The sequence below is a fragment of the Perissodus microlepis genome, chromosome 16 (genome assembly GCF_051167445.1).
Source record: "Perissodus microlepis isolate ML-2025 ecotype Zambia chromosome 16, ASM5116744v1, whole genome shotgun sequence".
Lineage (NCBI taxonomy): Eukaryota > Metazoa > Chordata > Actinopteri > Cichliformes > Cichlidae > Perissodus > Perissodus microlepis.
This window is the reverse complement of record NC_140476.1, coordinates 19,597,704-19,612,841: the sequence shown is the minus strand read 5'-3', so window position 1 is coordinate 19,612,841 and position 15,138 is coordinate 19,597,704. Positions and strand designations below refer to the sequence as shown.

Genomic DNA, 15,138 nt, shown 5'->3' with positions numbered 1-15,138 from the left:
AGAGCCAGGGAACCCTCCTTATCCAACTGGGAGATATTTGAGCCTAGGACGTTCAGACACTGGACGCTGTTACATCTATTTATATCTATGTCTTCATAGCACTTTCGATAGAGCTGAGGTAAACACAGTTTAGAGTTCAAATAATGAAAGGAACTGCACGGAACACGCATGTTAAAGGTAATTTGAAGGACAGATCACTTGATTTGGCTGCCTGATTGGAATCTTCTCCTCGTGGCAGCAGTAAAATAATTTATCCTGTTGGCATAATTGACCTCTGCAGGGCACGGTAATTGACCTTGCCGCTAAGGAGAGGGTGTTGCTGAGCCAGCACTGTGGGATTTGAAGGAAAACGGGAGTATTAACATGGGGTGGGAGGGGGGGGGGGGGGGGTAGATTTCAATAAGTCATCATCGTGGGATGTGCAGCTATTCAAAAGTGTTACTACAGTGTCACTTTTTACTGTGTTGGCCCAGGATACATAGCTGTCAGGACACACTGTACCTTCTCTTGGCAGCATGACGTTCCTGCTGGACGAGAAAAGAGGAGTTTCAGTCCCACAGGATGTCGAAAAGAGAATACTGGCTATCCGCAGCAAACTCAGATCACCATCCCGCCACGGTACCCAGTTTGCTCCCGCGTTTTATCATTACGCACATTACCAGCCGCTGACGCATTGAGATCAGGAGAATTTTTTTGCGTCATCATGACTGCTGTGTTATATGACCATATATGGGGTACTTTTAGTTTCGTGTACAAGGAGTACTTTTAAGATTTTGTACGCTATAACCTCCTATCGCCTTAGATATTTTGGGCATATGTTCACCCCAGAATAACTGTTTTCACACCGCCACGCTCTGTTTCTGGATGGGTTAAGACAAACACAGAGATGAAGCAGTAAAAAACCCACCAAAAAACAAACAAAAAAATTGTAACTGAGCAGCTCTGGCAAACATGAATAAATCAGCAAGCGACCGCATTATGGAATAAAACACACTGCATTCTGTGCGCTCTTGTCATTTCTTGTACTAGTTATTCTGCGCGAACAATTGGGTGCTTTCGCTTAAGAGTAAAAAAGGGGAAGAGGACGGGGGAGAATATCCCGCTTACACTGTGAATGCAGGCTTTTCTGGCTGAACGGCTCATGGGGAATATTAAATTCATGTGCCAGAGCTGCAGAGTCGACCAGGTGATGCTTGTTTACCAGTTGGAGAACACTGGAACGACTCCCTCTAGAGTTAAAATATGGTCAAAGTGTAGTGAGAGAAAAAACAAACACCCATGGTAAGAAAATTTCCGACAGTGAAACAATACCTGTAAATTATACATGTATAAAACCAGTTACGCGTCATATATTCGGTCTGTGCATATAACTGATCTATACTCAGGTTATATTTTTCATAATCCACCCCGTAATGCCTTAAATGACGCAAATGATGGTTTTCTGAATCGGGGACATCTCGTTTGAGTAGTTGGGACCGGGCTATATCCTGCTAAAAAAAACGTACACTGAAGCCAAACGATGGATCATAGGAATAGGGATGCTATAAATAAAGCTACAGTCCTAACTGACTACACGCAAATGAGTCGGAAGAGGGCAGTGATAGTAGGAGGGCTCTCTCGCTCTCGCTCTCTTTCCTTTCTCACTCCAGCATTCATCCCTTTTCCACCAATAAACCCAATGAGCTGAGTGCGCACCGCCCACTGTTGGTGAGTGCGTATTTTTTTCGTCTCCTTTCCCTTCTTTTTTTAAAACCGGAGCTGGATGTGTAGATCGTCACATGTTGTTTCACCCTCTTCGGCCCGGACACCAGCAGACATGTGTTATTTATCGCTCGGCTGTGGGAGAAGACGAATTAACGTGAAACCGGCTCTGGAAGTAGAGGATTAAAAGAAAGCGAGTCGTTTCTTTTACAACTAAAGGGAACGGAAGCATTGTGTCTGATAAGAGGAGGACGCGAGAATGGCGAGTCCGCCGAACACCGGTGATCAGTCGTTATTGGCCAGTAACGCGAACAGCGGCATCAAGAAATGCGGATATCTGAAAAAGCAGAAACACGGACATAAGCGCTTTTTTGTTCTAAAGGAGCCGAGCGAAGGTTTCCCTGCCCGGTTGGAATACTACGAGAGCGAGAAGAAATGGAAAAACAAATCGGCCCCGAAGAGAGTCATCCCTCTGGACTGCTGTCTCAATATCAGCAAGAGAGCGGACGCAAAATACAAATATCTTATTGCTCTTTATACCAAGGATGAGTATTTTGCTTTGGCGACGGAAAACGAGCAGGAACAGGAGAGCTGGTACCGGGTGCTGACGGATTTAATGGCAGAGGGGAAAGTATATGACGGCTCGGCGTCTAACTCTGCGTCCTCGCTGGTTGGCTACGACGAGTCGAGCTACGGTGTAATAACGCCGGTGACCGCCGCCTACAAGGAGGTATGGCAAGTAAATCTAAAATCTAAAGGTCTCGGGCAGAGCCGAAATTTAACAGGGGTGTACAGGCTGTGTCTCTCCAGCCGGACTATCAGCTTCGTTAAGCTTAACTCTGATGTTGCCTCAGTCACCTTGCAGCTGATGAATATCCGGAGGTGCGGCCACTCTGACAGCTTTTTCTTCATAGAGGTTGGCCGATCTGCATCCACGGGTCCGGGGGAGCTGTGGATGCAGGCGGATGACTCTGTTGTGGCTCAAAACATTCACGAAACTATCTTGGAGGCCATGAAAGCCATGAAGGAGCTGTCGGAATTCCGCCCGCGCAGCAAAAGTCAGTCCTCTGGTACAAACCCCATCTCTGTACCCTCGCGGAGGCACCTGAATAATCTACCCCCGAGGCAGACCGGGCTTCCCCGGCGGTCGCGTACTGACAGCATGGCTGCGACCTCTCCTGTGAGCAAATGCTCCTCGTGTCGATTACGCACTGCGAGCGAGGGCGACGGCACCATGGCACGCACTATGTCAGTCACCGGGAGCCCCCTTAGTCCAGGGGTCCACAGGACCCTGCTGAGCAGATCTCATACCATTACTGCACGCCCTTCTCTGACGTTTGAATCTTCCACCCTCCAGCATAGTAAGTCCATGTCTATGCCTCTGTCTCCTTCTCCACCTGTGACCACTGCTTGTCCAGGCCATGCATCTTCCTGCCAAGACAGCGGTGCCCCTCGCCCCTCCAGCTGCAGTGCATCCTTCTCAGGCTCTCCCAGTGATGCTGGCTTTATATCATGTGAGGAATTTGGCTCTAGCCCTGCGGAGGCACGAGACCTCAGGTTACCGCTTACTCTCCGCAGCAACACTCCAGAGTCCCTCAAAGCAGACACCCCCCCATCCCGGGATGGCAGTGAGCTTGATGGCTACATGGTAATGGAGCGTCAGAATCAGAATGGTTACCGGTGGTTACCAGAATTTGACAAGGTGTATCGAAAGCGCACATACTCCCTCACCACCCCCCGTCAACCGAGGGGTCCCCCCCAAGTATCTTCAGCCTCCCTGGATGAGTATACGCTTATGAGGGCAACATACACCAGTGGAAGTCAGTCTTCTCGCAGGTGTCACACCGCGTCTCCTAAAGGGATAAGTCTGGAGGATTACAGAGATGTTCAGATTGCTTCAAATGGTCACCAAGGCGATAGTGGCTATATGCCCATGATGCCTGGTGTGGCTCCTCTCACACCCGGGTCTAAGGATGACCCCTACATGCCCATGAGCCCTATGTGTGTATCTGCTCCAAAGCAAATCATCAACCCTTATACAAAACCCTCCTCAATGGGGCTGGCCCCGCGCATACACTCCCCTGGGGGTGTTTCTCTGGAAGACAGTGGGTACATGCCCATGTGGTGTGCAACCAAGATGTCAGTGGACAGCAACGATGGGAAGCTCGCCAATGGAGAATACCTGAATATGTCTCCTGTTGACACACAGGTGTCTTTTACACCCCCAGATTATATTCTCAGTCCTACAGGAGATCCCAGCCTCCCGCCAAGCCACAGGCAGCCTTATTCTTGCAGTTCTCTACCAAGATCACTTAAAGGACATTTGCAGCGCAGTGGGTCCACTGACACAGATCAGTATGTGGTGATGAGTTTACAGAGACAACGGATAGAAGAGGAATCCAACTACTGTCCTATCTCTTCAGGAAACTCTGCAACCAATGGCACTGTGGCAAGACCAGCCACTCCATCTTCTACTCCATCTCCTCTCAGAGTGGCTTGGATAGATGGAGGTCTGGTACACCGGAGTAGAGTCTGTCGGCCTACTCGTTTGGCTTTGGAATCCCTCAGAACACTACCATGCATGAGTGAACACCCTCTTCCTTCAGAGCCACGCAGCCCCGGAGAATACATTAACATAGACTTTAGCAGTGTTAACCACAACACAACCACAGAGTCAAAGAGCCCTGAGTCCTCTGTAACTGCAGAGACGGGATCCCGGTTGCTCTCAGGCTATGCTAATATTGATGTCAGCTCCACAGTTCAGCAGGGATCACACCAAACTAACTGTACAGACACAGCTGAACTGTTGACATGCCATAGTGTAGTTACCACTCAGCAGGAAACACGGGGAGTTGAGGAGGACGAGGTGGAGGAAGATAAAAGCACAGAGGGACAGGAAAAGGAGAGGGGTGTTCCACAGCAAGGAAGCCTTAAGTGTCAGCCTGGTCCAGTCAGTGACGACTACACTGAGATGACCTTTAGTCCTTCTGACCCTTTACCTGCTCTGTGCACAACTCCCCGCCCGACCAGCCCTACTGCTTGTGTCCAGAGACTCAGCCTTGAGAGCAGCATAGTAGATGTGGTGCCCCCTGTGCCTGTGGACTCTTTTCTCAAGGGAGGTCCTTCATTATCTGTTACAGTTGTAGATCCACACAGGGGGGCCAAAGTTATCCGGGCCGACCCTCACGGACGTCGTCGTCACAGTTCTGAGACCTTCTCTTCCACAACCACTGTCACACCCGTGTGCCCATCCTTTGCCAACGACACTAAACGGCACAGCTCTGCCTCTGTGGAGAACGTATCTCGCACAGTTCGTAGCTCTGAAGGACTCGGTGAGGAGTACAGCAGTCCCATGTGCAGGGAAACGTCAGCCGGCTATCAAAATGGACTTAACTACATTGCCTTAAACTTGATGGAGGGAAACCTTGGGGGATGCCGGTTAGGGGGCTGTGATGAACTCCTGAGGTTCAAGACAGCTTGTGGCTGCAAGGGGGGGCTGAATGGTTTCAACTCTAGCCCCTATGCCAGCCTGGGATTTAAGGAGACTACTGCTGCTGCTGTGAAAGGTGAGCATTGTCACACATGTCCCACACACTCATTCATTCAGTGCATTTTCATTCATGAAGGGAGTGGCGTCAGGGTTGGAGTAGGATAGAGATCCGCCTCAGGGCAACTGTGTACTCTGCAGAGATAGGCCACACGTAATGTTGTTTGCAACACTTCTGGGCTCGTTTTCAGTCCCAAAGTTGATGATAATTACCTCTAGAGAACAAAAACAGCCTCAGTGGTTTGTCTGCAGGAGCGTCTGTGTGTCTGTCCCTTGCTGTCAGTTTGTCCTTTCCACTGCGAGTTAAAAAGCTGACACTGTTTATTTTTCTTGAAAGCTCTTTTGTGGCCATATATATCACTGCAATATCCGAGATAACAGCCTGCAGATTTATGTAATCCGGTGTAGTAAACTACAGTAGCTTAGAGAAACAAACTAGTTGTCAAGATTGGTATTGGGTGTAGGCTGTAATGTTTAGACAGGATTAGTCACCTACTTGTCACACCCAGGACACGCTGACAAATCTCGAGGCTGTGATGTTGATCCTGTTTTTAAAACTGCTTTTATTTTCTCTCAAATAAAAGCCCTGAATTAGACGGTTGAATGAAAGCGGTGGGGCATGCTGAATAACAAATACATTCTGTGGAACATGTTGCCTCCTTGTCTTCCTCCCCTCCACACATCCCAGAGGACGCAAACTCCCCTTTATTAAAATGTAATCTTTCTGAATCATCGCATTTTTTTTGAAACGCTTTTATTTTAAAAACTTATGGTTATCTGCCTTCACGTTTGCTGTTCCGTTTATGTGAATGGTCTGTCCTGGTTTCCTCTCAGTGACGCAGTTTTGCACCGCGTCAGTGTTTCAAAAAAACATCTGATCTGATTCAGTGACGCATGCAGCGCTACACATGATGCCTCTATGGAAGCTGCTCGAAGGCGGCAAAGAGCACTCGCTATTGGTAAATCTGAAACGGTGTGTTACACAGACCTCAGAGAACAAAATGAATAAGCAGCAAAATCCCTGAGACTCGAAGGGGAAGAGTTGTTATCAAAATATTACCTTTCGCCTCATTTTCTTTCCTCTTTCCGCTGCATCAGGGGCTTTTCATCCATCTGTAAATGCCAGGGATTATTTACACGGATGGATGACATGGCAGGGACATGTCAGAAGTTGCTGTTGTTTCTAAAGAAAATACAAAGTGTTGAGATCATAGTGACTTAGGAGTCAGTGTTCCTGATGGTGAAATACAAGAGTTTAATTGCTGTTTGCAGTTTCACAACTAAGTTGTCTCTTTGTCTCAGCTGGCTCCCCTGCTGTGAGAGCGCAGCCAGTGTGGAGCTCGGTGCAAGTCATCGGGTTCCCCAGAAAAACAAGTGAGTCAGTTGTTTATCAATTGTCAGGTACTGGGTTTCAGGACTGGAATGTGGGCAGTGTGCAAAGGTTGCTGGGAGAGGTGAACGCTCACTTGTTTTTCTAACCTGCTGGGATGAAATCGGGAGGGGAGGGGTTCTTTTTTTCACTATGAGCAACTTCACAAATCGTCAAATGAGCTGGTGGGTTTTTTTGTTTGTTTCTTTTTCTTTCTTTTTTACACAGGAGACTTGTCTGAACACATGTGACTCGTGTGCACCTGAGGCACGCACAGGTATCTGTGAGAATTCGCTGTGATCTGGTACGTTTATGTTCCGGGAATTTTTTTATTTTTTTTTTTAACCCGTGGTGCAAGGCTAGAAGAGCAGGGGTGGAGGAAGGAGGGAGGTGAAAGAACAATGGTGATGGATGGTTGACTTGTTTTGTTTTTCATGTATAACAAAATGGACTATTGAGCTACTGGCAGAAGGCAGAGAGTGGGTGAGAAGGAAGAATGGAAGAAAAATGCTGAATGACAGAAAGATCAGTGCCTTCCCAACAAGCAGCCGCTGGCCTTTGCTTTGGTAACTTTAGTACATGTGGCTACAACAGCGAGGAAAGTTGTTGATATTCGCATCCAAATACAAAGCATTCTGATACTAGAGGAAATATAGGGCCTGTCTGTTTACTACAAGATGGCAGGCTATACCACATTCTCACCTTATCACTGAGTGAACCATAGTTTGCATTCCTGGTTGTATATCACGCTGTCACAGGTAGATTACGAAATCACCTGTCCTCATTTGGCACTGTGGTGTGAAGGGGAAGCTGAGCGGAGGGAGGGCTTTATAAAAATGCTTGACTTTCTGTATGAAAATCCTAAAGTATGGCTCAGTTGAGTTTGTGTATTTTAAGCGTTAGAGAGGGAGCGAGAGAGAGAGAATGGGGTGGTAGTGGCGCAGTGTGGTGCGTGGCTTTCAGTGCAAGCTTTGGACTAGTGTCAGCTTCTTGAACTTTGGGCTAGTTTTTGTGAGTGGGGGATGTTACCACTGGAGCATTACCACTAATCTAAAGAAAAAGAGAGGACGTGCACTCCTTTTACAGCTTTTTTTTAATTTTTGGCTCGTCCTCATATCTACTTTTAGAGTATCTACACTGCCACTTATCATATCACTATAAAAGCCTCTTTATTATCCGCCTGCCGTCTTCTTTTCCCTACCCTGTCCTCATTTATCAAGTGCTCGTCTCTCTGACTGTAAGCAGTCTTGCATGAATGCAGACAGCAGAGAAAGATTCACGCTTTCCATTTGTGGGCCCAGACCCCCCTGCAACCCCCCGAAATACAGACACACGCATTTTGACTTTGTGTGCCTCTCCCATGTGCGTACACACACACAGGCGTCAGCAGATGGTGGAGGGGTTGGGTGTGGGTGTGGGGTCAGGGGGTTTGCACCTGCCTCAACAAGCAGTGCTCACTGGTTATCTGGCCCTTCAGAGGAGAGTGACAATACGCTAATGACTGGCCGCCATCTGCTACGACAGCTACGGGAGAAGGTTGTGGGCGTGGCCAAGCACTCTCAAGGAGCTACCAACCCCCCCCCCACCACCTCATCCAATGCATCCCTCCCCCAACCCAAATCCCTTCTTCCTCTCTTCAAGCATTGTTTTTCTTTTCAGTAATCATGTGACACCCCACGCCACACACCTTCTCCATATTGGGGCGTTCACAGGCCTTTTGTTTTTCCTGTTGTTTTGCGACCTCAGTGGGCCGTGTCTGATTGCTGAAGGCCATAAAGGATTACCTAACAATGCACTAAAAAAATTAGCTAATCATGTCTGAGTAGAGCAGCTGACAAGACACTTTACTTCTCTCGGGAGAAATCCATTACATAAATACTGCAGTTTTTTACGACTTTTATGGCTTTTTTTGTTAATTCCAGTGCATTTAAAAGATGTCACGTGTGGCTCTGGGAAACAGTGGTGACTGTTTTCACTATGAGAAAGAAGAGTTAGTCATAAAAATAATAAACAGTTATAGCCTTACGACTATGTTATGTTGATGAGCTGGTGGAAAAGTATGACATCTTCATGTCTGACATTTTTTTTGTTGTTGATAAAATTAATTGTGAATCATCATATACATAAAGAATTTCCTGTAGAAAGTGCACAGAGAATACCTTTACTCGGGTTTTTGGCTCTACGCAGCATTTTGAGGAACCCACAATCTCTGTCCTCACCTGTCCTGTACACCCCTCCCATCTCCTCCCCACGCACATACGCACACAGACACACATGCACAGTGCTCCAGGCTGTCTGATACATAACTCTTTGAGCAAACTAGGGCGGGATGTTCTAGCGCTAGATGAAAACAAAGTTAACCTCCCGTATCCTCAGTTTAGCTTGGAGGTAAGAAGGATTACATTCACGTCAGGATTAGGCATTGTTTAGTAGCTTGTTTTTTTTTTTTAGCTTTTTGTTTTTAAATGCAGAGGAAGAGACAGATCCTCTGTGACTGTGAGTGGACATTGTTTTTGGTAATTATACCCACAAAGCACATTAAGTGAGTTTAGTCTTGGCTGCTAGCTAATTATACCTTTTTTTTTTTTCCCGTCATAAGCAGACCGGCTCCTCATGAACTCTTTCCCAACTTTCTGACCTCCCCCCTTGCTTTATTAATGCTCCTCTGTAGAGCTGATAGTCATACCGTTAGTTTTGTTATATTCAGTGGCTTAATTATATAAGCTTTATTTTCTGGTGCTTTTATAATGGAGTAGTTGAAATAATTCACAAACACGCAGTTTCATATTCTCACAATTCTCATCATCATTATTATTATTATTATTATTATTATTATTATTATTTTATTCAAGCTAACCGTAAACTGAATGGTTTTGCATTTTTGACATACTAAGCAAAACATCCAAATGTGTCAGCGGAGCTTAGGGAAACTGATTTGCTTTGGTGGTTTTTTTCCCCTCCACCTTTTTTTTTGTAGACCAAATGATTTACTGAGGAACTAATTGCCGGATTAATCAATAATCCACGTGAACTGCTGTAAGTGGATAATGTGACACGATGAGGAATGCCAAAGCTCTGTATGCAATAGTGAGTCAGCTGGATTGCAGAGTTGTAGAGCATTGTTTTTCTTTTTTTTGTTGTTGTTTAGCTGGTCAGACAAAGGTGTGGGAGGTCAGAGGTGAAGTCAGTCAGTCAGTGTTTGTTCGCTGAAGATTAGAGAGGAGGTAGCGGGACAGGAATGTAAACAGAGCAGATCTGAGCCTGCTGATCTCTCCTTGTTTGTCTGTAGGTTCGTTTCCAGTCTACCCCACAATAAAAGCAAAAACAACAGTTTGCAGTCCGCTTCCTTTCTCTTGAATGTTGCTCAGAGTTGCAGTTTGGAGTAGTTCCCTTTAAAGCCTGTTCATTTATCTCATTGACAACATCAAGTTTACTCAAGTTTGTGGTGGTTACAGACAGAGTAACTTGTTTACTCTGACTCTGAAGCTCTAGAGAGGAGGCTGCTAATACATGCCTGTGTGTATGTGTGTGTGTCTTATCCCTGAATGGAGCATAGCTAAATTTAGCCTGTGAGAACTAAATAAATAATGAACAGAGCCCAAGACTATGTGTGTGTGTGTGTGTGTGTGTGTGTGTGTGCGTGCGTGTGTGCATGTGCTTGTGTGTGTGTGTGTGTGTGTGTGTGTGGGTTGGGACAGGGGGCACAGACAAGAGTTGTTGGGAGGGGCGGAGGAGGAATGTGTGTCTGTGCTCCAAAAAGAGGAGGGGTAGAAGCCATTGGGTTCATTCCCCCATTAGACCTCTGTCCTCTTCTCTCAATAACATCCCCCTCCCCAAATCTTCCTGCCCACCCACGCTTTCTTCACTCAGATTCTATTTAAATCGCATGTTTCGAACAGAAAATGTGTGTATGCGCAGTCCCTATATGCACTTGCAAGATTGTCCACAAACAAGGAAGTGTGTTTATGTTCATGGCTACACCTGGTTGCTAATCTGAGCTGTTAGTGATTCAACACTCCTTCCCGGCAGATCTCAGTCATTCTCACCTATGTGCCTGCCTATACAGGCCGTCGACTGGCCCAGCCCCTCCAGAAACAGACACACACACACACACACTTGACTGTTATGGTCCATCGGTCCCATGACCTCACTGCATTCCCGTTCCTCTCTGTCAGGTTGATTCTGTTACTGTGTTTTTTCCACCCCGTCCCAACACGGCCTTTCCGCTGTATTCTGCCTCTGACACCCGTGGTGATAAAGACACAGAGCTCGCTCAGCACCAGGTAGCCTCAAGAGTGAAATCATCTCCTCTGTTATTCAAATGAACTCAGTGGTTCCACGGTTTTGCATCACAGACGTCCCCGAGCAGCAGTAAAGGTGCCCTGGCATTTCCAGTTTAGTTTTTTTTTTTTTTTTAAAGCTTTTGATTGGACATCAGGATCAGCATCAATTTACATTTATAGCCAGTATGTATAGGGAAAAAAGCCCAGAACAGACGTGTGCCTGTTTGCGGTGAGAATAGCTGAGGAGGGGGGCTGCAAGGGCTGAATGAAAGGTTTGTTTTAGAGAATGACGATCACATCCAGCTTTGTGAAAACAGCTCTTGTTCACGACTGGGGAAGAGGGAGAGGAGACAGCAAATGAGGGAAGAAATGCAGCCACAGACCGTGTGTGTGTGTGTGTGTGTGTGTGTCTCTGCGTGTGTGTGCGGGTCACCCAGCCAAGACTTCCGCTCCCATTTGATAGCTCTGCATGCAAATGAAACCTCACAAACATGTACACAGGGGCAAGGGTCAGTGCAGCTTTCCACTGGGAGGAAAGCAACACTCTCAAAGACTCTGGGTTCATGGTATTTGAAAGTACATAGCTGCGGTATGTGTGGGAGCAATTAAGAATACCTGTTTGTTAGTGTGTGGGAGTATTGTTGGCGTGACGTTTGCCATCACTGGCCTGTTTCAGCTACACAGTGCTAAATGCCACTCTGTTTTTTTTCCCCTGCTGTAAAAGCACCTGCCACTTGAGTGTCTACCAGCTGAGGAATACACACACAGACACACATACTCATACACGAAAGCAGGCCTCTTGAAGAGCACTCATTCCTTACTTGGTAGCAGAGTGACCTTCCCCTCCCCTCGATTGTTCTGTCCTACATAATAAATGATGCAAACTGTATGTACACGCTTAGATTAAGTTTCTGGGGGGAATATTGACTTGGAAATCTTATTTACTTATAGTTCATTTCATTTCTATAAATTACATAATAAGAAACTAACTCTTTTCTTCTTCTTCTTTCAGAATGAAGGCTGATGGGTCCTCCCAACTTGCCTCCCCCCCCCACCCCTTCCTCCTCTTCTTCTTCCTGTGAATGTAGGATTTCACTTCAGCCAGATGCCGAGGTCGCCAGAGCGACAGCTGGACCTTGCGCTGTAGCCCATGTCCTTTGACCCTTCTGCCGCCTCTGGGGGTTACGGGGACAGCCATCGCCATGGAAACACGGACATTTGACCCTCCCTCCTTTTTTGTGGCACCTAAACATTCTGGTGCCATTGCTGCTGTAGTGCTAGATTTAAACAAACAAACAGAAAACTAAAAAACGACTTTTAATTCTAAGCATAGTTAGGTAACTATGTGTCTAGGTACGTCAGCCTGCAGTATATTATGTTCATCGCTGGTATTGTTATTATCAATTATACAATTTCAACTGGCTTTCTAATGGCTTCAACCAGTAGTTGCCAGACATTCACACCTGAAAACCTGTGAACCAAACTTGGAGAGCATGCGTGCGCAAACATGCACGCAAAACCCTTCATGCATACAGATGACATGTATTTATTTATTTATCGTGTATGTGTGTATGCATTCATTGAAATGTGTGAGAATTTGTAAACAGATTGTACTGCAAAAAGAGACGGCATTTATGAACATATTTAAAATCAAAGGTAACATTTGCTAAAAAAAAAAAACCCTACCTCAGCACCAAGTTACACAGTAGAATTCTATATATATATAAAATATTTATTTTCAAAGGTGAATGTTTTTTAAAAAGTCACCGATCCAAAGCCTTACTCCAGCCATCAGCCCCCACCTGATGGATTTTCTTTTCTTTCTTTTTTTTAGGTTGGACCTCTAAACACGCAGTATATCAAAGATTTAACTGATCATCACAGAGACTGAATGTTCATTAGAGCCGAATGAGAGCCGACCTCTCTGAGATTAAGTTCCCTCTCTCCCCACATTTATGACTAGATTATGTATTAGAAATCCAGAGTAATATATTTATTATTGTACCTTTAAATGGAGGTATTCATACACACTAAAATAATACTTGGAGGATGTTGGAGAAATAGGTGACGTTGCATTGCAAATGCATGCAGCTGTGACAAATGTAACTGCAGCATGAGCCAGGTCCACCTGGACCTGATCATGTGATCTGTGGCCTGTCTGAGTAAGAGTCTCAGCACCTTTTAAACACTACACCAACTCACCCGCCGTTCACCTAAAATATCCTGCACACCTGTCAGGACAACGGACTGAAACGTGAATGTTTGAAGTTATTTATACAGAGCAACTGGACAGCCCAGTGTCTCACATTTTCTCACCTGATGCCTCATTGTGGAGCTCTGTCACACCACGCCAGGCATCACTGAGCAATGTGGTACATGCAGGACTGCAGGACTGAGTCTAACTGGCTGTTCAAAAAGCCACTCGATAGCTTGAATCCATGGCCTCCACTGCATGGTCTTGCATTTACAAACTTGTTTAGATTGTAACACAGGACACACTGAATGTAGTACATGCTGTGTTCCGAGACTGGGAGCGCGCAACCCGACAAACACAACAACAGCAACAGTGAAACATGCAGAGGTACCGAATGGGAACTACAACACAGACACAAGCCGAATAAACGAAAGAAACCAGGGGAAGTATCTTATTATTTATCTGAACTCACAGGTACTTAACCTTTGCCTATATACTGTAAATAGCGCAGCGTTACATCGAAAACGTGTAAGCAAATGCTGAGAAACTTCGAGTGTTAAGTTAAATAACTTATGTTATTTTTAATGTACATAGTTAAATATTTGAGTGAACTTTCTGATAAAACAGAAGCACTAATTAAGTTATAATGCTAACCAGTATGGTTTGGTTTTGATTTTTTTTTTTTTAAAAACTGATTTGGGATGGTCTTGTAAAGTGGATGCCACTATGACGACATTTTCTAATGCTGTAATTCTAAAAAACAAAAACAAGAAAAAAAAGATTTTAAAGAAATCAATAATACTTGACATAATTAATTCTTGATACTTAGGTACACCACAAATGGCTTATATGCAATATTTACACTTTTAAAAAGAAATTAGTTTACAAGGACGAACCAAATGTATAAATACTGTTAATAATGTTTGTTAAACCTTAATTCAAATTTTTGCTGTTTGTACATTTTTTTTCCTTCGATTTTGAAACGGAAACTTTTTCCCGCTTGTTTTTGCTAATCGAGCCTGTTGGTGTTTTGAGCAGTGTTTTTTGCATTTGGATAATGTTTCCAGTTTTTAATTCAGCATCAAGGTTGCGATATGGGCAATGGCTTACCCTGCTGTGGCTTTTCATTGTAAATATTTCATATCATGCACATTGTGATACTACTAAATGATAATTTAAACTTAGTTCATTGCTTTAGACTGTGTTGATTCTTTATAGACACATGCAATAAATAATATTTAAGAAAGCTATTTCTCTCTGTTGCTGTTCTCTTTCACACCCTGCACGAATAAGCGCTTGTCGGCGCAGATGTCTCCTGCCAGTTTAGCAGGAAAAGCTCATTATAAATGAGAAAAGTGAAGAGTGGATACTGTATATCTCACTTGTCTTTCACTTCTCTCCTTGTGTTCTCTGAGTGTGTGTAAATCCTTGCTTCTTATTGAGAAAGACTGCGTCAGAAACTGGGTGTAGGCCTAATCTGGTGTTGCCTCCAGCATTAGCATTGTTATTGTTTTTCTATGCTTGCCTCCTAGTCCCCACCCCCAGCTATGGTAATTAGACCAGCATGTTGAAACAGCCCCCCTGTAACTGGGAGGGGATAAACGACACAGTAGTAAAAGAAAGATTTCTCACCCTCAGCCATATGCTATCGGATTATACATTCTCAAAGATTTGCTAATTAAATGGGTAATTAATGCTGAGAAATAGGTCTGATTGTCTACTGTGACGAGTCGTGTGTCTGGAAGGGAAGGGGTAGTTGTTTGTGCAGTTGTAGGGATATGACATGTTTGCAGAGCAAGTCATAAAGCTCAAAAGAAGGGGCGGGTTGCAGAGAAATGCACAGGTAGGCCGAGAGAGGCAGAAACAGAATGATAGCCTGAAGGTAGATCGCTCGTCCCAACAGCATAAGCAGAGGCTACAAGGCTAATGAGAGCAAAATTGTAGAGACCAAAGTGTGACATACACTATTCCCTGTAAACCAAATCTCATCCATCACCGAAGTGCTCATTGCTCCTGTTCTCCCTCTTGCTTGACTTTCTCCTAA

The 15,138-nt window shown here is 45.1% G+C and overlaps 1 protein-coding gene across 1 annotated transcript; it reads left to right on the top strand.

The window, feature by feature from the left end:
- Positions 1–1,634: 1,634 nt before the first annotated feature.
- Positions 1,635–14,344, top strand: irs2b (insulin receptor substrate 2b). The gene is made up of 2 exons (XM_084907970.1): positions 1,635–5,267; positions 11,913–14,344. The coding sequence occupies exons 1-2, from the start codon at positions 1,961–1,963 to the stop codon at positions 11,915–11,917; spliced, it is 3,312 nt and encodes a 1,103-aa protein (XP_084764096.1). The 5' UTR covers positions 1,635–1,960; the 3' UTR covers positions 11,918–14,344.
- Positions 14,345–15,138: the final 794 nt, after the last annotated feature.